Genomic DNA, 23,367 nt, shown 5'->3' on the forward strand with positions numbered 1-23,367 from the left:
AGGTACCAACAACAATACGGCTTCAGTTTTTGAAGTTTGTCTGAAAGCTCCACTAAAACGGTCCTCTCACTCAAAAAAGAGCTCTGGTTAATACAGAGGGACCACCATGACATAAAAAAAAAAACTACAGCAATCAACACCGGTTAAGTTGGACAGAGGGTCGAGAAACAAGGGTGGGTGTGTGTGTGTCTCACAGAAGGATGTTCAAGCTATGTGTGCGTTCTTATTATTGGTACTAGTAAACCACCAAACATCCACCCAAAACTTAAAATTTCTTCAGAAGATGTAAAATTCTAGTTTTACAACATTTTTGCTAGTAGAACACTTCTGTCACTTTGAATGTGCATTAGTCAGAGCTGTCTGTTGTCTCTTTGATGCTTTCTAATCATTTTGACTTGGCTCACATCTCATAACTCGTTATGTAAGCACATGCTCTGGCTGACAGCACTCTAGTCTCCACTCAGGGAGTTGGTCACATGACCTGCCTGCTCAGCCTGACCTTTATTGGCGACTACTGTCTGCATTCGTGACATTTATTTTAAAATGAGGAATTATGGATTTGTGGTGAACCTGGCTGTATAGGCAATTTTGGGAGATGCTTGGGATGGCATATATATATATATATTCTGCAAAACATGAACACACTAACATTTTTTTTTAAATGTTTTTAAAAAAGGCTTACCAAGGCTGCATTTATTTGATTTAAAATACAGTAAAATGCAAAATGCAATTTATTGCTGTAATGGCAAAGCAAAATTTTCCAAAAGTCATTACTCCAGTCTTCAGAGTCGCATTATCTTTCAGAAATTGTTCTTATATGCAGATTTGGTCAAGAAACATTTTTTTACTATTATCAATGTGGAAATCAGTTGTGCTGCTTAATAATTTGTGGAAACCGTGATGCATTTTTTTTTTTCAGGATTCTATTATGAAAAAGAGTTAAAGCATTTATTTCAAATGTAAATCTTTTGTAAGATGATAAATGTCTTTACTTTTGACTAATCTAATGTATCCTTGCAGAATAAAACTAATAATTTCTTTTTAAAAATAAAAATGAATATCCTACTGACCCCAAAAAAATTTTATTTGAAGAGAAATTATGTAAAATGTAGTTTCATGACAAGCACAAAATATTTAAAGCTGGTAAATTTTCTCAATGCACTTACTATTGTCAGATGTGGCCTAATTTAATTTCATACGCCTCTCTCATACGGCTTCTGATGCTTCAAAAGTAAAAATCTGCCTTTACTCACTTAATTCCAAATCATCTTCACAGAACATGAGGCAAAGCAGCTTTCAAAGCTGTGCATGTCAGTGACATGTCAATGACCATTTAATGACCCTGAATCACTTGTTAAGCACATTAACTTATTTCTCTTCAATCTGACAGCTCAAAAGTTCTGGTGGGTAGACGATGACGTTATGAGTGAGCCAAGCTTCAGCATGTAGGGAGACTGAATCAATAGGAAGCCGTCATTCACATCTTCGTCAGCACATGGACCTGCCGTAACCCGACCCCACACGGTCACAGCCCATGACTCAAGCCACTTCTCACCGACCAACCGCAGAAAATCTCTTGCACCTCGACTTCCTCTCAACCCCCTTTTCCTGAAAACAACTTTTCATTTGTGACTGTCTCCAAGGCTACTGATGTCAAGATAATGTAAGAGCCAAGCAAGTCGGTTTTGGGAAGTATGTCGTGATGTGTTTGCTTGGAGGGGGGGTTGTGTTTTTAAAAGCAGGCGTTCGCAACAGTGACCCATTTCGAAACTAGGCCAAGCTGATCAGAAAGAAGAGCGAGAATGACTGAGAGGTCCTCGTGAATACGCCTCCCCCTGTGCGAAAACCCAGGCAAAAAGCTGTTATTATGATTCAGCGGCTTGTGCGTGTACGTGCGAGTGTTTCCATAGAACCCTAGAGAAAAGCAAGCTCCCTTTTGACCCCAGTGGCAGAGCTGAAAGTTTAATGAGGTCATAAGGGTCTGTATGGGGCTTCAACTTAATGCGCTTTGCCATTCAGTTGGCTTTAACGGCCACAAGCACATACACACACACACACACTACACACACACACATAGAGAGTTCATTTAAGTTGGTGTGTGTGTGTGTGTGTGTGTGTGTGTGTGTGTGTGTGCTTATTAGAGGGATATGTTTGGCCGACGAGTGTCCCACAGGTCTCTGGACTCTGATTGGTGCGTTCTGAGCCTGCATGTGCTTTATGTATATACACAGATAAGCTGCATGGAAGCGAGTTTAACAACATGTGGCTAATCCCCTCTATTGAATTTTATGCTTCTTATATTATCACTCTTTCACTGGGATTTACATAAGTGTGTTGGGTTTGATAGTGAGATTAGTGCCCTTGTGACATAAGCACATCCTTCAGGCAGCCCTCTTTATGATGTTGTCTTTGTTTCTTCAAAGGTTAATTTGGGTTTTTTGGGGGGGAGGAAATAATTCTGCTTCCAGGTTCTGCTAATGTCTGGAGGGAAGAATAGTCTTTAATGTAATGAAGGTCATTTGGGGTGAGTACATTTGCTAAATAGAGACAGAATGTGTGTATTTTTGGAATCCAAAGCCCATAATGATGTTCTGGATCATTTCGGCTCAATTTTAATGGAATAGTTCATGTTAAAATTAAAACTCACCTTCATTTACTCACCTTCATAGTGTTCCAAACCTATTTGACTGACTTTCTTCTGTAGAAAAAAAAGAAAAAGAAATGTACAGCAGAATGTCTAAGCTACTCTTTTTTTTTTTTTTTTTGTATAGTGAGTGTAAATGGGCACTATGACTGTCAAGCAGGCTTTCCAGTGAACAATGACTTAAATAACCCAGAGCTATTGCATGGCTTCATATGATTTGGAATATAGTGCTTGTGTTTTATGACACTTTAATGCTGCTTTTGCATTTTTTGGAAACGTGAAAGATTTATTAATTGTAATTGCATGGAAAAGAGTGACTTTAAAGTCATGATGTTCTTTTCTTCCATATTGTGATGTACTTCTGAATGAAAGAGAAAATATGTAGTACAGAGACTTGGATCTGTCTGTTGTTGATTGGATTGAGGCAGATCTGAATGTGAGCTTGAAGTCGATTGTAAGAAAAAGGCATGGTTTAAGTATACAAAATTATTAGAGAAGACGGCATACATCAAAATCTGTTTCACTGGAAGATCGAGTTATGACAGTTTTGACATGATTGAAAAAAGTTTTTTTTTATTAAAACATATGCATGGATAAATTGTTCACAGTAAGATCTAGCACATGCATTTATAAAACAGACTTCATTAAGAGCACATTTCAAATCTGTCCATTTGTGTTCAACAAAAGAAAGTCAAATGGGTTTGGGGTTCAGTTTTGGTTGAACGTTTCCTTCTACTTCTTGTTTTCACATTTTTTATGTTTTTCTGTCTCTTACTTAGTCTGACCCCACTGTGGTTCTCTAAGAATGACTGCATTGTGTAGTATAACCTATTCTGGCACAGCCTCTCTTTCTATTTTTCTGTGTCTCTTGAAGGTCAGATCAGTAGGGGGCCCGTGTCAGCAGAAATCACATGGCATCTTGTCCCCTAAAAGTAGAGAGACTGAGCAACAGCTGTTCTGATACATGATTTTTTCCCCACATAATACTTGGCAGTAACCACAAGTCTACAAGGCAAAAAAATGCTCACAGTCATGCTGTAAGATATAAGTGCTCTCATGGCAGAAGTACACAACTACTCTGAAGGAGCCTTCTGGCTTGTTGTGAAGTGGCATTCAGACTAGTGTTGTGATGTCAGAGCTGTGCGCATGTGTGATTATGGAGTCTGTGTCAGCGACGTACAGTGGTGGCATTTTGCTGGTGTCACGTGGCTGCGTGTTTTACAGCAGAGAGTAGAGAAAAGAGAAACAAGCATTTTGGTAGCAATAAATAATGAATAATTCAGCTTCTGAAAACCCACCATGCAAAATGAGGGCAGAGATATGTGGCATAGTGTGGGCCTTTTATTACACTAATTAGGCAAACATACACTTCCATTCAAAAGTTTAGATTCAGAGTAATATATATTAGACCATATAATATATAAATATATGGTTGCCTGGTAAGTGCACACACATACAGTAGGGCTGTCACGATATTAGATTTTTCATATCACGGTTATTGTGGCCATAAGAATGCATGATATTGATATATCGTGATATCTATAGAAACCTTGGGGGGAAAAGATATTAGTAAAATTATTTTTTACTTTGTTTATTGAGTTTTTCTTTTTCACCCAACGAACATAAGGATACTGATAAACGCAGTGCACAAGACTCTGGCTTTCTCCGTCGTCTTTGAAGCTCCTATGAAATAACAAGAGAGAAAATACTGTCAAGTTCAACAGTATGATGAATAAATATTAATGGTAACACTTTACAATAAGATGTTATTTGTTAACATTAATGTATTAACTAACATGAATGAACAATGAACAATACATTTATTAAACAATTTATTATTCTTTGTTAATGTTAATAAAAATAGTCATTCATTGTTCATGTTAGTTCACAGTGCATTAATGTTTACAAACACAACTTGTGATGATTTTAATAATGCATAAGTAAATGCTGAAATTATTACAAACTAAGATTAATAAACGCTGTGGAAATATTGTTTATTATTATGTTATTTATGTATGTAAAATAATGCAATTAACTAATGTTAACTAATGAACCATATTGAAGAATGACCGCAGATGAGGTATTAAGTGCATGGCACTGAGACCAACTTAACGTTTTACAAGTTTAATGTAGCAATGTGTTCAAGATCAGTTTTAATCATGTAACTGTTAATAGATTTGAACAAAGAAATAGTGTTACTACGCACAGGCCATATTGATTACAAATAGAAAAATAAGACGAGTAAAGAAAATGCGTTACTTATTAAAATAATCACCCTTTACTTAAATATATGAACACAGAAATACGGCTGTTAACAGGTTAATATAAAGTTTTCCATTCTATGATTAGTAAAATAATGGCAACTTACTTTGATGAACACGGCTCTCCTCGGAGTAGCTGCGAGCGCTGCGTCATCGTCTTGTTTGACAGGTGTCAGCATTAAGGCACACAACTACTGGGAGCTCAACCAGGTACTGGTGCTGGAGTATTTAAATGCGGTGTTATCATAAGAGAACTGTTAATTTAAATATTGCAGTTATCGCTAATATAATGCGATATATTGTCACACTGACTCACACACTAAATCAACACGATATCAACTATGTGCAGAAGTGAAAATTCTTCTTGAAAGAGACATCTTTCAAAATCATAAAAAATTGCAGACCCCAGACTTTTGAATCATAGTGCAGTTGACCTGATATATAATTTGGCATTAAAAGATATGTTTCCCCTTATAAGTCATCGTGTTTTGTACAGATTAGTGTTGAATAAGAGAGGCAGTGGTGCTGTCCATGGTGCTTATACTGTGTATCTGAGTGCTGGGCGTTGTCCGTGGTTCTGAATTATAGGCTACATGTCCACAAGCCTTGTCCGAGGTGCTGATTCAGAGCCCAAGCTCTGTTTGTGTCAAGGACATCTTTTTAAATTGTTTCAACTTGCCTGAGTTAGTTTACACAGTCCTGTACTTGTCCAAATTGCTGAATAACAACATTCAAGGGTTCACTATTTCATTTTAATTTAGTTTAGAAGCAGAGTTTCACATTAGGGCTTTGTAATTGTAGAAATGCAGCAGAAATGACAAATGGCAACATGAATTTGCTTCACAGGCCTCTTGGGCTCTATTGCATTGTAAAACATTTCTTTTCTCTTTAGAAAATTAATGTTTTAATGTTAAACCAGCACATTGTATCACAGACTGTAATCACTGGCTTAAATTCGTCAAGATTTTTGTGCTTTGCAATGCTGTCTGACATTATCAGCTGATGACCGGTGCACTTAATTTCACTAAGAGCAGCTCTGTAAGTCTGTCAGTCCCCATTTGAGCTCTAATGCGCCTCTGATGCAGTCACCCTCCAGGTCAACAACCCGTCCGCTGGGACTGTGTGTTCATTATTATTATTAAACACTATCAGCTCTATATGTTCTGACAGTGAGAAAGAAAATGCACAACATACAGTATAATTGCAATTTAATGATTCTGATACCTTTATCAGTTCTCATATTGTTTCTCTCTTGTTTTTTTTTTTTTCTCTCCAGTTGTCTTGCTGAATTCTAAGGAGTCCCAGGCAGAGCTGGGTTGGACCTCATATCCTTCTAATGGGGTAAGACCTTCATGTTTATTTATTAGATCATCATAGATGTAGACTATACCATGGTTTTAGTAAAGTGGAACTACTGTAAATCCAACATATACAGTAGTTCGTTGTGGGGCTGAAACAATGAATTAAAAAAATTGTTAACAATTGATAAAATAATTGACAACAAATTTGATTAGCAATTATGGAAAACATCCGCCAGTCACTTTGCAGTAGTGCAGCGGTTCCCAAACTGGGGTGCACAGACCAACCAGCAGGGGTGCGCGAGAGAATGCTTTTAATGATCTTTGCATTTTTTGAAGGGGCAAGTGAAAGAGGATCTTATTTGCCGGACCAGACAACTTATCAAATCTAATTAAAACATTGAATTAGGGAAGCACCAAAATTCCGGCGAGAATGATTCTGATTTTATTACGCTTGGTGTAAACAGCAATTCATAATGGATAATCAATAGTAACAAGGTCGCGGCAGTTGAGACTCACGTGAGACAATATTTATTACATATAGCCTAGCCTAATTAATTAACATGACATGACTAAGAGAGTGCAGTTTTCCCCAAAAATAATTAAAAATTTAAGAGAGTGCAGTTTTCCCCAAAAATCAGTACGATTGTAAATTCGACATTGATTTTAAACAAAAAATGAGTAGTACTTCAAACGAGTAGTTAATATTAAGTGACTTAGGGCATACATTTAAGTACAGTAATGTCAATATGACTGTTTTTGCTCTATTTTTTTTTTAATGAAAATAGTTCCAAACAAACTTAGCAGCAGAACTGTCACGCTTCTCTGAGCAACACACAGCGGTGTTTCGTTACTGAATGATTCGCGTTTTTTGAATTAATAATTTGAGTCAATGATTCAGTGGTCCATTCATAACAACAGACGCTTGCTTCATTCTTGAATGAATCAGCCGTCTGAATGAATCCTTTAATGCCTCAGTGACTCAGTGACTCATTGTTTTTCAAACTTTTCAAATTTGTAAATAAAAAAAACCTGATGTAAAACACCAAGCTAACAGCATTATTTATGCTGTTGTAATTTTGCAGTGTAAATGCATTCATGCTACATTTTAGATTCATTAAATTGTCTGTGTAAATGCATCTAAATGCCACTTCAGCTGTGTCTGTTTCTCAAGCAGTGGAAAAATTGGTTTTCTTAATACTGATTTCATTTGATTGGTAACAGCCCTACAGAGTCTTATTACATTAAGTGAAATGTAAGAATTTGATATGAATTTATAAGACCTGGAAATCAATTCAAATAAATTTTAATATGCAGGAACTTTAGTCATATAAAATTACATTTTCCAGCAACAAAAGTTTGGCCAGTGAAAATGCTGAGTGGCTAGTAATTTTGGAAAACCACTAGCCACAGTGGCTGGTGAGCAAAAGGGTTAATGTCAAGCCCTGTATACAGTGAATACTTGTATTTATACTTATATTGCAGTTAAAAATGTGATGTTTACCTGGAGTGCGGTGGTGGGGGTGCTTGACATGTGTCAAACACTAGAAAGGGATACACTGCAAAAAGTTTTGGAACCACTGCAGTAGTGAATAATACATTTTCTTTAAAACTTTCTATGAAACCCATATGAAACATAGCAGTTGCCACAGTGTAAGCTGTGCACAGTATAAAGCACAAACAAAGCCGAGTGCTTTTATATTAAGAGCTTTAAACAAGTGAATAAGCATAATGTTTGATGCAGGTTGCTGTTCAATGTGTTAGAGAAGTGTTTCCTTAGCTCATTTCCCACTTACTTTTTAAGTTTGTATCTTTATTCCTGTATTCCATTTTGCGAAATAGTTTTTTCAGGATGTATTTTTACAAGGTTGTATTGTCTAATAGATTTTTTTTTATTTATTTATTTTTTTTATGGTTTAGGCTTGTATTTTATTCTGAGTATATTATTTTCTATTGTTTGTGTACTGATGGATGTAATGAAAAGTTGTTGTGTACTAGCCATTGTGTTTCTACAAAAATGTAGACAGTGGTTGTTTCCATCACCCTGTTTTTCTGCGTATTTTGAAGTAATGCGTCAGAACCGAGTGATGGAAATGCCCAAATAAAAATAATAAAAAAAATCCCATAATTTGCAAAAAAGTTTTTACACTCGCTTGAATTGGTTTTGAATTGGGGGGTTAATGCAAATAATGGGAGATGGAAATGCATTTTGCGAATAATCCATGCACATCAAAAAATTCATGTGACTATGGGACGGTGTAACCTGACTAACCAGCAGACGGATCTTGTTGCACAACATCTTAAATGTATGGACATTCCTAAATGCCCGGGTAAAGTTTGTCGTCAAAGTATTTCTGTATATAATTTCCCTTCAGGGACAATAAAGTGCACTGTACTGAACTCAGTTGGAACTGAACTGAACAAACAGATGGAGTGCAATAGAATGGGAGCACAATAATAACTTTTTTTATTATTAAAATACAAAATAAAATAAAATAAAATCTTTTATTCAATTAATTGAAGACATAATCAACAGATTAATTATCGTTAGTTTCAACCCTACTGCATTGGAATTAAATTGACCTGCATACAAGTAAAATGTTAAGTGTGATATTATGTAATTATGTTTAATGGAACTGTTATTTTTATTTATTTATGAAATTGTTATTGTTATTATTATTATTATTATTACTATTAAATAAAAAATGGTTCCTCAGTCCCAACCCTAATTTAAAAAAATTATTAATTAATTAATTTGAATGTGCTAGAAGTAATCCGGACACAGTATAAACTTCTGTTTATTCAGAAATCTTTTTTTTTTTTAAAGGAATAAAATACATAAATACTATAGATAGATTATTTGTATTACTTTTGCTTACATTAATGTTTCTTGAATGTCTCTAATCCTTCACCAGTGTGGATGGAATATCATATTAAATCTAAAATACTTCCCTATTTCTCATCACATAAAATTCAGATGCTTCTGTTGCATGACTCTGTTGTGAGGGCTGTAAACCAGTGTAATCCAATTCATGAACAAATGACTTCTGTGGTCTGGTTCTGTTTAATGAATTGGTCTGAACGACGAATGAAGCCATTGGTCTAAAATTGTTGACTGAATCATTCAAAGTGTTTACTTAATTAACGTCTGACTCATTCGCTGAATTGCAAGTCCTTACTTTCAGTCATATCTGACTCAAAATTCACAATGAAGTGTTGTGATGTACTTGAGATTTATGAGACTTGCGTCAATGCAGTTGCTGTTCAGTGGGTTAAACCCTATACCCAGTTTCTTTCTCCACCTCTCTTCCCACCCATCTTTACCATTTACCGTTCTATTTCTTGTTTCTTTTCTGTGGCTCGATTCCCTGACTGTATTACTTACTCATCCCTGCTGTAATCCCAGTATGGACTGCTTTGCCCTCACCAGATAAACCCCATTTGTCTCTTTCTGTGTCCTAACACCCATCTTACATCTTTCCTTCTCAATTCTAAATCACATGCTAAAGATTACATGCATACTGTAGCTTGATTTATAGCTTACATGAGCAGGACTGTGGCAAAGTGGAAAACTGTTCTGTGGTCATCTGGTAGGGCTGGGCGATATGGCCTAAAAAAAAATCCCCGATTTTTTTTCACCAAAAATCCGATTTACGATTTAAATCAATTTTTTTTGCCCCCCTACAATATTCAAATGACAAAGAAATTGTTCAAAACACGTTTTAATATAATTCATTATTTATTATTTACCAGTCAAATTTATAACTGAGAAGATGATTTGTTAAAAAATTTTTATTTAATACTAGCCCATCATGCATCTAATCATCCACTCGGCGTTAAGAACTGTTAAAATTAAAATTGGCAACTACGCAGGGAGTCATTTTTTTTCTTATATAAATTATTTGTAAATAGAGCAGAAACTGTCTAACTGTGTCTACATTGGACGCAAGAGTTGTCGTGCTGCGCCCCGCTGTGCTAAAAGTCTGTCTAAACTTGACCTCACACTACAGTTGCAAATCATCTGAACGTAGTGTCAGAACATTTTGTCATAAATAGAACGAGCATCAGTTTACTGATGGGGATCGTGTCGCATCACGCTGCGTCCAGTTTAGACAACATCACTGGGTTCTATTGTCTTTTGTCGGATCGCACCACTCATGCCCGGTGTAGACATTGCATGCGTTTTTAAATGGGTTATGTTACAGCCCTGCTTGTTTTTAATTTTTTTTATTAAATATCTGTATTGACTGCATGATCATATCATCGTATTATTTACTGCCATTCGAGCCACAAAAGTAAAGCTTGGTGAGCCGTGCAATGAGCATTGCTGCAGGTTGTTTTTTGGCGGATATGCTGTGCTTGTGCTGCCGCGGTCTTGTTCATTTTGTAGGGCAAAACATCTCTCTCACTCGGTAGAGGAGTATGTGAGTGGAGTGGAGCGGCCTACTATTATTTCCCCCCGCGTTCCGAGCATTTAATAATCACTCCGCGCTCACTGATACCAGAAACACCACTCCGCCTTCGCTCCGTGGATAAAGTATTTCAGCATGTTTGAAATGTTATGTTCATAACGTAAGCCTATATTATAATAATAAGAATAAACAAAAATAACAGTAGAGTTTCAAAGTGGCTTAGGCTATTATGTGCAAACTTTTTTTCCTACCACATGCCAAACTAATAACATTGTCAGTATTAAAAGCTATAATTGCTGCTTTCTGCTGTGCAAATTTTGTTTGTAATGAAAATAGCAGTTCATTTTCGTCAGTTATTTTATCTACAGATTGGTGCATTTCTTACAGATTTCAAAATCAGATAAAGATGAAGTATTGTGAGATTACATTTGTTTGAATACATAATTGCGAAAGCGATTGCGTGTGAATGTGCTGTATCTGTTTAAATCATGCTTTAACCCAGAAATATTCAGTAAAAAAGAAAAGACAAACTCCTTGAGACCTAGCCTATAACTTCCCGCTCGGTTATTGCCGTCATTATAATCTTCTGTTTTGAGAGATTCATCTGTATCAAGCTATAGCTAAATATGTTTAACATGTGAATTATTGCTAAATATGCAGTTATATTACGGGCCGTTGGCATGAATTGTACTCGTGATGGAGCAGTGGAGGAGTGCTCTTGGAGCGAGTGAAAACCACGACGCTCTGACTTTTAAAAAACCCAGCGCCTCGCTCCAGTCAAAATCACACCGCTCTACTCCGCGCTCCGGAGAAACACACTTTCCTCGGCAGCATGTCTTTATGGCAAACGCACGGAGGAGGGTTGAGCCCAATCAGAACAACGGGAGCCCTGAGTGGAGCATCGGTGGATGTTAAAAAGTAAACCGATTTTCATTCAAACAAACTGATGTAAACTACACATTCGAGTTAATCGATAAAATCGATTTATCGCCCAGCCCTATCATCTGGTTTGTATATGCTCGTTCCCCGTCCATGCAATGAACGCACGTTATTGAATGATGTTTTTTTGTTGTTGTTTAGAACATTAAAACTGCTCAAGCCATTTCAGTGGTAGGCTATGATACATATTTGTGTATTAAACTCCTCACAATTTGCCAACTCCCTGTGATAGCGCGCAAATATTTCTGCCCGTTTTTGCTCATTGTCTGCCTCTGTTTTTCTGCAGCAGACTGAAGCCTCCACATGAATTCAGCGCGCCTTACGTTCAGTTAATAAAAGAAACATGCTGCAATTTTCTGGAGTTATTTTATGATTAATTGGGCAGTCTCAAGCTATAGCTTAATCTTCTCAAAATACAGTCAACTTCAGATTAGTTTTAATCTATGCGCGCACACACACACACAAAATTTTTTTACGTAGTCTTTATCTAATTCTGATTGGGTGGGCAAGACAGTCATTTGGGTGGGCTCAACTCACCCCTACCCATGCCTGGAGCTGGCCCTGGTTAAGGTTCTATTTCCACGTGAGCCCGGTATGGCACGGCACGGCACAATTACAAACCATTCTCGGCCTGGAATTCTCGGCACTGTTAGGCCCCGTTTACACTAGTGCGTGTTCGTTTTAAAACTTTTTTTAGAATGAAAACGATCCTCGTCTACACTGGTGTTTCCACTGCGTTTCAGAAATGATCTCCATTTACACTACACAACCTAAAACGCATGTCACGTGACCATTCATGCAGGTACAGTCATAGATATGAATCACTGAAACACAGCCCCGGAGTTTTCAAACTAAAACGGGGTCTGCAGCGTTTTCAAAAGTCTCCATTTTCGAGGGTAGAAAATGCCGGAGTAGTGTAAATGATAGGTGTAACCGTAGCAAAAGTTATGCGATTAAATTCTCTGTCTCCTGCTCCCAGATGTTGCCCACCACAGCTGCGTGGTCATACACATGTACATGCATACAGTACATGCAAGGATCTGTGGGTTTCAGCAGAATCCGTTGAAATTCAGTGCCACTTATAGTCGAATCTGTGGAGAGACTCTGCCAAATTCAGACGTGGATTTAAACGGCTCGATTCCCTCAGAAACAAAGGATCTTCATTACTCTGCAATTAATTGTGAAAACACTGTGAGAGTGTTCGTCTTCAGAGGCTCATTATAATCTCTCTATGAGACAATGAGCTTGTTTGTGGTGCTGATTGAAGATGCTTTAGTCTTAATATATTCTGTGTTTGATATACTCTAGCTGATTTGGCATTAAGCTTTATACAGATTGAACTGTACACACTATAAATATGCATGCCAACTGTTCTTATTGACATATAGACAATGATGTACATATGTTTACTCTTTGTGATAATTAGTCCTATAAATCTGCAACAAGTTGCTAATTCACATCTTTGTATATATAGAAATTTTCCCTTTTTAGGGATTTAATTTAACAGGTAACATTTGAAAATGAATTAATTTTTATTTTATTTTATTGTATTTATTTATTTATTTTTTAATTTCTGTTTCACTAATGTTAATAGATAAATAGCCCAAAAAGTTTTGCAATGAATATTATCATTTTAGAGAGAAAAAAAGTTGTTAGTTTACAGTGGGAAAAAGGTTTCATTGTTTTAAAGTTTCATTGTTAGTTCAAAGTGAAAGCACAGTGAAAAAGTTGGTACAGCCAATGAAAAGTATTTTTACTTTATTTTATTTTATTTTAATGATGAGTTCTTGATTCTTATTCTTCTTCATTTGAAACCTTTGTTTTCTTCTGTCTTCTCATTTCAGTGGGAGGAAATCAGCGGTGTTGATGAGAAATACAAGCCCATTCGCACGTATCAAGTATGCAACGTGATGGAGCCCAGTCAGAACAACTGGCTCCAGACGGGTTGGATATGGCGGCAGGGTGGCCAGCGCATCTTCATTGAGCTGCAGTTCACCCTGCGAGACTGCAACAGCATCCCAGGCGTGTCCGGTAGCTGTAAGGAGACCTTCAACCTTCTCTACGCCGAGTCCGACTGGGACCTGGGCCGTGTCACCCGTGAAGACCGCTACAGCAAAATCGACACCATTGCGGCAGATGAAAGTTTCACTCAGGGTGATTTGGGAGAACGTAAGATGAAACTTAACACTGAAGTCCGTGAGATAGGACATCTCAACCGCAAAGGGTTCCATCTGGCCTTCCAGGATGTGGGTGCGTGTGTCGCGCTGGTTTCCGTGAGAGTGTACTACAAACGTTGTTTATCAACGGTGCAGAATTTAGCAGTATTCCCGGACACAGTAGCTGAAGCTGCCTTCTCGACTTTGGTGGAGGTGAGAGGGTCGTGCGTGAATAACTCTGAGGTGGACACAGACAGTCCTCCCAGAATGCATTGCAGTGCTGAAGGAGAGTGGCTGGTGCCCATTGGTAAATGCAGCTGCAGTGCTGGCTATGAGGAGGGACACAGCAGCTGTGAGGGTAAGAAACACTCTTCCACCCAAACCTTTGTAGTGTAGCACAAAAGTTTACATTTAAAACTCATAATGGTTTGATTTTTACACAAAGCAACCTTGGTGAAAAAGCAGTCCTTGCAGTCTCATAATGATTATGCAGGTTATCAGTGCATCAGTTTTTATGCCAGATGATGAAAGGTTTGGTCTGTTCGTTAATGTAATAGTTCATCCAAAAGTGCAAATTGTTATCAGTTACTCACCCTTAATTTTAAACCTGTATGACTGACCTTCTTCCATACAACACGAAAGGAGAAATTTGAAAATATGTTAATCTTTTCCATGGTTTTACACTCAGTATGGACTGAAGTGTTCAATGCTAAAATATTATAAAAGTGATCAATATGAATCATGCGCTATATTGGAGTCTTTTTTTGTGATTGTTTTATTTGAAAAACAAATGATAAAACTCAACTATTCATGTAAAATCTTACCGTCCAGTGAGCAGTTAACCATTGCAACCAGATCATTGAATCAGTGTGCTGCACCAGATCAGTTTCATTTATAAATGAATCGCTCTGACCATTTTTGTGAACTGGATTCATGGACTCATTTACTGATTCAAAAAAAGTGGTAACACTTTACAAATACCACTAGTTAATGTTAATTAATGTAGTGTATGTTTGTACTTTTTTGTAATTTTGTAACTTGACTGCCTCAGTCATCATTCATTTTCATTATATTGAAAAAAAGTAGTCAGGATATTCTTCAGAAATCTTTTGCTTTTCATGTAAGAAAATCATACAGATTTGGAACAACATGAGGGTGAGTAAATGATGTCAAATTTTATATTCTCATTTTATTTAAAACCCAACTTCTTATCAAATGCAGAGGATTTAGTCAGATTGAATTTTTAGATGTGTTACATGACGGTTTTAGAAGCTCCCAGCTGTTTGGTTGCTTTGACGTGGGTCAGTCATCCGTTTGGTTTCGCTTCAAGGGTCAGAAATACGTCAGCACTGACTGATAGTGTCACACTCTCTGAGGTTTCTGTCTGTCAGTGTTACAGACAGAACATTTGTATCTCATTTGTCCTGCTACAGCTGTATGTCATTTGACCAGTGTGTCACTGCATTATCAACAGCCGCTACAGGACATGGTGTGTGTGTGTGTGTGTGTGTGAGTGTGTATGTTTGTCAGTGTGATATTTCACAGTCCATCTTGTAGAACTGTGTGATGTAGTGTGGGAGTTGTAGTCAGTTCACACGTACAGCAGCAGGCTGTTATAACAGACCCTGCATTGTGTCTTTATTTTGTTATTGTTGTCAGTGAATCATAAATCACTAAGAGGCATGTGATATGTGGGCGAAGTAAACTTACAAACGAATACATATTGGACAAATTAAAAAAAAAAATGCTATTCTTTGAAAACCTGAAGCTCTTTAATGATAAATGCTCTTATTTGAAAGAGATGTCAAACATAATCTTGTGCATGCCCATAATGCATGTTATATTTATATTTAAAAAAAACATATTATTATATATGTGTATATTATATAATAATATATTATATATATATAATATATTAATATATATAATATATATATATATATATGTAATGTAATATATTTTTACAATGGTCATTTTTTGGATAGGCTTGTTAATATTTTTTAATCTAATCTAATACATAATTTTGGAGCTGATAAAAATCTGTTTAATAATAGTAATAATAATTATGTTTTAATACCATTTCAAATGCCAGCAATTCATTACTTTGAGCACTGTGGTATATATCTAATTACTGTGGTTTTCTTGTGTGAAACCAACATTGTATCATGATACTGCCAGTCTGCCACAGTATTTTTTTTGGATGTAAATGCTGTGGTGTGTGGATTATTTAGTACCATGGTAAATAATTCAAACTACCATGGTATTGCTATCTAATGACATTACTGTGCCTTTGTGTAACCACAGTGTTATTTTGGGTGAAAAGGGTGTTTCAGGGTGTTTGCATGTGAATGTGTCCTTATTTTCTGTTTATGTAGTTCGTCTGGGTGTGTGTTGTCTCTCAGTTCCTCTCTCCACGCTTATGTCAGTCTTCCTCATCTCAGCTCTGTGATCGGTCCTGTAACCCCAGATGATCTTTTACAGACTCGGTCACACTCGCTGTAGGTGAGACGGAATATCAAACCCCACACATGACGTTCACCATCTCCCACTCGCACCTCACACGCACTTCCTCTTACTTCTCCTCAGTGTGAGCTGATACATATGTCCAAACACAGCCTGTCCCTGATTTAATGTTTCACCTCATTTGTGTCAGAGTACGGTATTCACACATAGCCACAATGACAGTTTACTAATCAACACTCACAGAAATATGCAAATAATATGCCACAGTCAAGGCAAGGCACTACTATTCAATTCCCTCACACTGCTGCTTAATTTTCTACATGCTTCAGCTCTAATTAATACAGCTCCAACCATTTAATACACAGAACAGAAGCCATTCAAACTTTAAATTTAAAAATTAAATTTATGCATTTAGCAGACGCTTTTATCCAAAGCGACTTACAGTGCATTCAGGCTATCAATTTTTACTTATCATAAACTTACTTTTATTAATGAACTGTAAACTCAACACATTTATTTTGTTCTGGGTCAAAAACGTTTAGCATCATCAGTATTATCTGTAGGTGTCTCTTACCACTTGCTGACTTATACCACAGACAGAAACTTTTGTTGGTTACAACAAGAGATGAAAAATTTAATGTAAGCAAGGATAGTAAGTGATTTTATCACACTTTTATCCTGTCAGTGTGTAATGTTTAAGTCTTGTGGCTATACTTTGGGCTTTGTCCATTGGACTAAAATTATAAGTAGCTTTTTTTTTGTTTTTTGAGAGATGATAGAAAAATGTATTTATTTGTGTAAATAAACAATGTAGTTTCATTTTATTCTAATTAATAAGTAGTCAACTAGTCATTCACCTGAGGACTTCACATGCTCTTTGTTTGAAAATGTGAGTATGTGATGCTTCAGATGTTTTAGTCATGATGATGAGCTGCATGAGTGAATGGTGTTACTACATCAGAGAAAAGGCTTGTCGTGATTCTCAGAAGAGAGGATGATTCAAAGGCCAACGATGAACAGGATTTCACACCACACATCTAATGACAGAGGAAGACAAAACCAACTGCCAATCAGAGAGCAGACAGGAGCTGAGGAATGTGTGAAGGGACAGATTGGATGAGACCAGAGAGAGGGAGATGGAGAGAAATACTAAATAAAAACTAAATTGGAGGAAGATGGTAAACAGAGCATGACAAATCTTGTAGTTAATACATGCTCAGACTAGGTTTGTGATGATGCCCAAATTTCAGTATTGGATACCAAAACCAGTTAATCTGCACAAAGCCCGATGCTAGTTCAGATTCTATAGGAAAAACAGACGTGCTATTGAACATGCTGCTGTTTTATTTTATTTTACTTTTTTAGTATTAGCTAATTAAATTTAATCAATTTAATGTTTCTCAATCAAGTAAATATTCTACAGGGTTTCCAAGTAATTAAATGAACTTCAAGGACAATGAATGTGTTTTTTTTTGTTTTGTTTTTTGGTTTAATTAAGCAGTAAAATCACAGTAAAGAGCAGCATGCAGTTCAAATGGACAGCTTTTAAGTTTTTATTTTGTTTTATTTTATTTGTATATTTATTTATTCTATAATGTTGTGCGTAGTCTGTGTTTTTTTTATTTTTACACCCATAGCGCTAACACATTGGATTAGTGCTAATGCAGGTGATGCCAGTTTGAGTCAGACTTTCCTGATCCTTTCCCCCTCTCTTCATTATTTCCTCTCTCTCTGTCAATAAAACTTGCAAAAAAATGTGCAGAATAACACAAAATATTCATTCATTCAAAGAAGATGAATGAAGCAGAAGTACAGTGAAGGGATAGAGGGAGAAAGGTATGAAGTATGGATGAAGTAGACTGAAGGATTGAGGGATGATGGGAAGGAGAGCTGGTGAATTTGAAGATTGCGGTGGTGTCACTCGGTGTGAGCTCAGGTCTCAGCTGAATGCTAATGAGATGGATATGCGGGGCAGACTTGCCTCTCTCTCAGGAACTCTGAGCTATTGATCAGCTCTAATGCTTCACTAAACTGTTCAAGCACACTGTGGATTTGTCCACTTGCTGTGTGCTGTGGGTCGGCACTTTTGGACGCCTGTACGTGTGTGTGTGTGTGTGTGTGTGTGTGAGTGAGAGAGGCAGAAAGTGATGGTAATAAGTGAAGAATGAACAGGGATCCTGAAGAGTGTGGGTATGATTTATGTGTTCACGTCAATGTGTGTGTGTTTGTGTGCAAGAGTGAGTGTGTTTTAACTAAATGGCTCGATAGTATTGACCCAGGCCATGAGTAGCTGTTGATTGTGTCTGGAGAGGTTGCACTTGACAGGACTTTGTGTGTGTGTGTGTGTGTGTGTGTGTGTGTGTGTGTGTGTGTGTGTGTGTGTGTGTGTGTGTGTGTGTGTGTGTGTGTGAAGCCATGAGCCTTGAAGCATTACATTTAATTATTTGCAGGCTGCTGTGGGCCTGTGTTCTGTCTATAAATGCACTCTACTTACTTTTATTAATGCACATCTACAATAAAAATTAATTTTTTCTTCATTCTTTCTTTTGTTTGTTCTTTTACTGATTTCATTGAATCTTTTCTTTTTCTTTGTATTCTTTGTTGCTTTGTTCTTGCTGTCATTAGTGCTGTTTCAATGGAAAGTTAACGTGAAAACAGTTTTCCTTTTATTTCATGTTTCTGTTTAATTTGTGACTGATTCATCAGTGCAATGAGATGCTTCATAATCTTTAATCAAAATAAAATGTTTCCCTTCTTCTGAAACAACTTTATTTTCCACTGATGCCGCTTAGGTCTTGCAGGCTATTGGATAATATTAACCAATAGCCAAATTACTTGTTTTGTTTTTGTTTTTTTATTTTATTCATTTTTTTAAAAAAAAATTTTTTACTTTAAACCCAACTTTACAGAGCTCCAGTATTGAAAGTGACAGACTGTGTAACTGCAGTGCACGCTTGTAATAAACAGAATGGTGTTGTGCATTATTGGGGAGACTAATATAGTTATCTTTATAGTTATTGTTCCTTTACTCCGGAATATGTCATGTTTCAGAAATAAAATGTGTTGAGAATGTTGTTTCATGATTTACTTAAAGGGATACTCCACCCCAAAATGTAATTTTGTCATTAATCACTTACCCCCATGTGGTTCCAAACCTGTAAAAGCTTTGTTCATCTTTGGAACACAATTTAAGATATTTCGGAGGCTTGTGACAAGATTATCCACCCTGCCACCCTGCCAATGTCATCATCCATCGTGATATTACACTGTAGACGACGTCCGATGCCAAATTTGAAGACATCGCCCAAACCTACTTGACAGTGTATTTTACTTGGCAGTCTATGGGACAGGCACAAGCCTCCCGGTTTTCATCCAACATATCTTAAATTATGTTCTGAAGACGAACGTAGCTTTTATGGGTTTGGAACGACATGGGGGTGAGTGATTAATGACAACATTTTTATTTTGGGGTGGAGTATCCCTTTAAGAAAGAAGACAGGAAGCAATGTTTGGCTATGTTTCGGTGCGAAGACAAAGCTTTCAGCTAAATGAATCAGTTGAGAAGAGGTTGTCTCTCCAGTTCTCTCTGTCTCTCTTTATCTGTCTATAAAGAACTGTGTGAGTGGAAGCTTAATTTAGGGACAAAGTGGTGAAATGCTGAAGACCAGAGGGCTTTTCATTGTACTTCCACACTGTATGTGTGTAAAGGGGCAGTGCAGGTCATCCGTTGTGTCTGTGGGTAGCTGCTGTGTGTCAGAGAACAGCTGATCTGATGTATCATCTCCAGAGAGACCATCTGCTTTAACTCACACCTCAGCCTTCCCATTGTGCATGTTGTTTTTAATGTTTTTATTGTGCATTTACATTAATTTGAAGCTTTCCATCCAGTCCATCTAGAAGGCTTGTTCAGTTAGGTGCAGTGTCTTAAAAGGTACAGTAGGCACAAACAGGCACATGCCTCAAGGGTACAGTAGCACAACCAGCCCATGTTAATATAATGGTCAGAGATGGTGAAAAAGGGTCATTTACAGTATATCTGGAATTTGAGGATGAAATGCTGTGAATGTCTAGAAAGGTTAGGCACTGTTGGTAATTACAGAGATGGCACAATGAAGCAAAGAAGAAAAGAGAAGAACAGATGACAGGGAGAGAAAATGGAGGAAAAAGGGGAAAACATAATTAGACATGTAAGCATGGTACTGAGTGCATGTGTGATTTGTAGTAGTTTAATTAAAGGTCCTGTTGTAACTCACAGATGTATAATTAGATAAGTCTTAAGCCAGCAGCTGCTGCTGAGATCTTTCTGTTGTATGGCGACTCTCACGCCAACGTCTGCCATATTTCCGCGCGCACACCCACCCACCCACCCTATGGCTCCAGACTTACATTTGAGAGCAGTGTCGCCAGCACCACTAAGTTCTACAGATGGTGGCGCCATGAGCAGATTTGGTTGCACTGGGGGTGGTGTGCGGGAGTATTAAACTATTGATAATTTAATCATAAAATTACTATTATTTTGCATTATTAAGTGCAGTTACTAATAATATTACATGTTCATTTCTTGTTTATTTTTCTTTTGTTTACTGTTTACAGATTTGACAGTAATGCTCTAAGCTTGATGCATACAAAATGTAACTTTATTAACATTAGTCAAAGGTGCAAAATCAAATTTTTTATATATAGAAAATTCACACATTCCACCCTGCTCACAATGCTGCAGAAATACTGTGCATTCACATCGCCGCTGTCGAGAGCGTCAAAAATCGCTCTGGCCGCCCTGCTCACAACGCTGCAGAAAGATTCGCAAGCGCTCTGACGCTCTGACGTAGATCGAATGCTTATCGTGTATTTAAAGTGGCCGCAAAGCAAACAAGCTTGTTGATCTTGTGCAGACTGACCATAATGAGCATAACGTTATAAGTTAACCTCATTAAATATTGTTGTGGACGAAGTATTAAGATCCTTTACCTTGTATAAAGCACTGTAAAAATACTCTGATGCAAGTAAAAGTCCTGCATTGAAAATGTTACTTAAGTAAATATAATCAAGTATATACATTACTTAATGTACGTATAATCAAGGAAATTTTTTTAAAAAAGTAAAACTGGGGACTTTTGTAGCCTAGTATTATTTATTATATCATTAGATTATTATTCTTATATCGTTACCTGCACATCAGCAAACTCACCAGAAACATGAACAATTTCAGACACCTTGGTCCACGTATCATTTTTAATTAAGTTTTTTATGTCCCTGTACGCAAACAGGGACACATCATAGATTACTGCAAACCCGCCACAGCAATAATCAACCTTTTATTTTGAGAACTAATGTGGTTGGAGCTGCGTTCTCTATCCTCTCAAGCGGGTGGACTTCTACGTTCTGATTGGTTGCTTGCCCAACCGCGTCATAGATCATTACCATAAAGTTGCCCCTGATTTCAACTCTCCTCGACGCTCTCAACGGCCAAGTCGCGCCGCCCCGCTCCTCGCCGCTCCTCGACGCCGGCTCACATTGAAAATGAATGACTTTCTTTGAATGGCCACTTTGACGCTCTCGACGCTGGCGGTGTGAACGCACAGTAAGGGTATTTTGGGGCCTGGAGAAGTTTTGTCATGCCCTGACATTTGTGCTTTTTTCAGTTTCTTATAAAATATCTAAATGGCTAAAGTCTAATCTCACTGTAATCAGCACAAACTGGGCTATAATAATATGTGAGCAGCATGTATGTACATGATTGTGCTTTTGAGAAAAAAAATGTTATGCGCGGTTAGTGAAAAACTAAAAATGTTAAATCACTTAAATAAGGCAATAAAACACATACAGAAAATTGGTTCCCGGGACTTTTGAGAACTGGAGCTTGTAGCCTAGAATTTTTTTTTTTCTAAATGATGTGAAAATCATCTTGTTTACTCACTTACAGAAAAACAATATATTGATTTAAATTTTCTAAGACACTTTTTGTTGGTAAAAGTCATATGCGAGTAGGCGTCAACTATCATGAATTCACACCTGAGAAGACAAAGGCCTGCATAATGAGCCATTCAGTCAGCTGTGTCACTGAGAGGGATGAGTTACAAGAAAGAATGTGAGGAAAAAAAATAAATGTATATAATTTTATGTTTGTAGTTTATTTAGAATATATTTAATTATCCCACAACATAATTTAATATTCACTTGTGAGTGCAGTTAAACAGTTTATTAGGAACAATCAAAGCTGACTTTCAAACTGAATTTTTTGCATCATTACTCCAGTCACACAATCCTTCAGAAATCCTTTTAACAATCTTATTTTCTACAAAAAAAACATTTATTGTTATTATTATTATTATTATTATTATTAATGTTGAAAAGAGCTGAGAATATTTTTTTTCAGGTTTTTTAGGGGGGATAAATTGAAAGAACAGCATTGTTTATTACATTTGTTACAGTTACATTTATTGTTACATTTATATTATTTACATCAAGCTTTTGAATGGTATAGTATTTGTATATTGTTATTGAAACTTCATAATATTTTACTTGATTATACATTTAGTCAGGAATTATAGTTTGGAAAAAGTCTTTGGAAAAAGGCTAACTAGTAAAATGTTTACACGTTATGTGAAAACTAGTACAAGTATATAAATAAATAGAAAGAGACTTACTCATGTTTATGATCTCTGCTGAATAAAGCACTTCATTCTTTTTTTCTGAGGAAATCCAAATCTCAAATCCTCAACCACATCACTTCTTTTTGGGGTGAATTATGTCTAAACATTAGAATCTGAATAGCGCGTTCAGCGCAGGGGCGTGGTCGCATTAGAAGATAATCGTTGTCTTAGTTGTCTGGGCGTATTCAAAAGCCGCGCGCAGGGGCATTTGGAATCTGAGTTTTCATATCAACTAATTTACCACATAACATTAGAATACAACAAAACGAGACGTGAAAAACGGACATCACGTTGTTTTCATATGGATTACTTTATCACAGAATATTTGTTTTCGGCAGCACTTGTTTCGTTTAAAAGTAGACATGTCAGGCTTTCTATAGATATCTCTCTCATGTCTCTGTGTTGAGTATTCACTGAGTTACAGTTCATTTTAATGACGCATTTGTAAATGAAGATCACCGCAGACAAAGGCTGCAGACAGCACTCCTTGTTTGTTATCTTTATTTTATAAGTGCACAAAGTTTTGTTGTTATTATGTCTG

The 23,367-nt window shown here is 36.8% G+C and overlaps 1 protein-coding gene across 2 annotated transcripts in view; it reads left to right on the top strand.

The window, feature by feature from the left end:
• The window catches only part of LOC109068869 (ephrin type-A receptor 7-like), a 132,174-nt gene that overhangs the window by 24,895 nt on the left and 83,912 nt on the right, over window positions 1-23,367 (top strand). For both annotated transcript variants that reach the window (XM_042777142.1, XM_042777143.1), the window contains exons 2-3: window positions 6,182-6,246; window positions 13,399-14,068. In XM_042777142.1, the coding sequence (XP_042633076.1) occupies window positions 6,182-6,246; window positions 13,399-14,068 (735 nt within the window). The remainder of the gene's footprint in view (window positions 1-6,181; window positions 6,247-13,398; window positions 14,069-23,367) is intronic.

Source organism: Cyprinus carpio, chromosome A19 (genome assembly GCF_018340385.1).
Source record: "Cyprinus carpio isolate SPL01 chromosome A19, ASM1834038v1, whole genome shotgun sequence".
Taxonomy (NCBI): domain Eukaryota; kingdom Metazoa; phylum Chordata; class Actinopteri; order Cypriniformes; family Cyprinidae; genus Cyprinus; species Cyprinus carpio.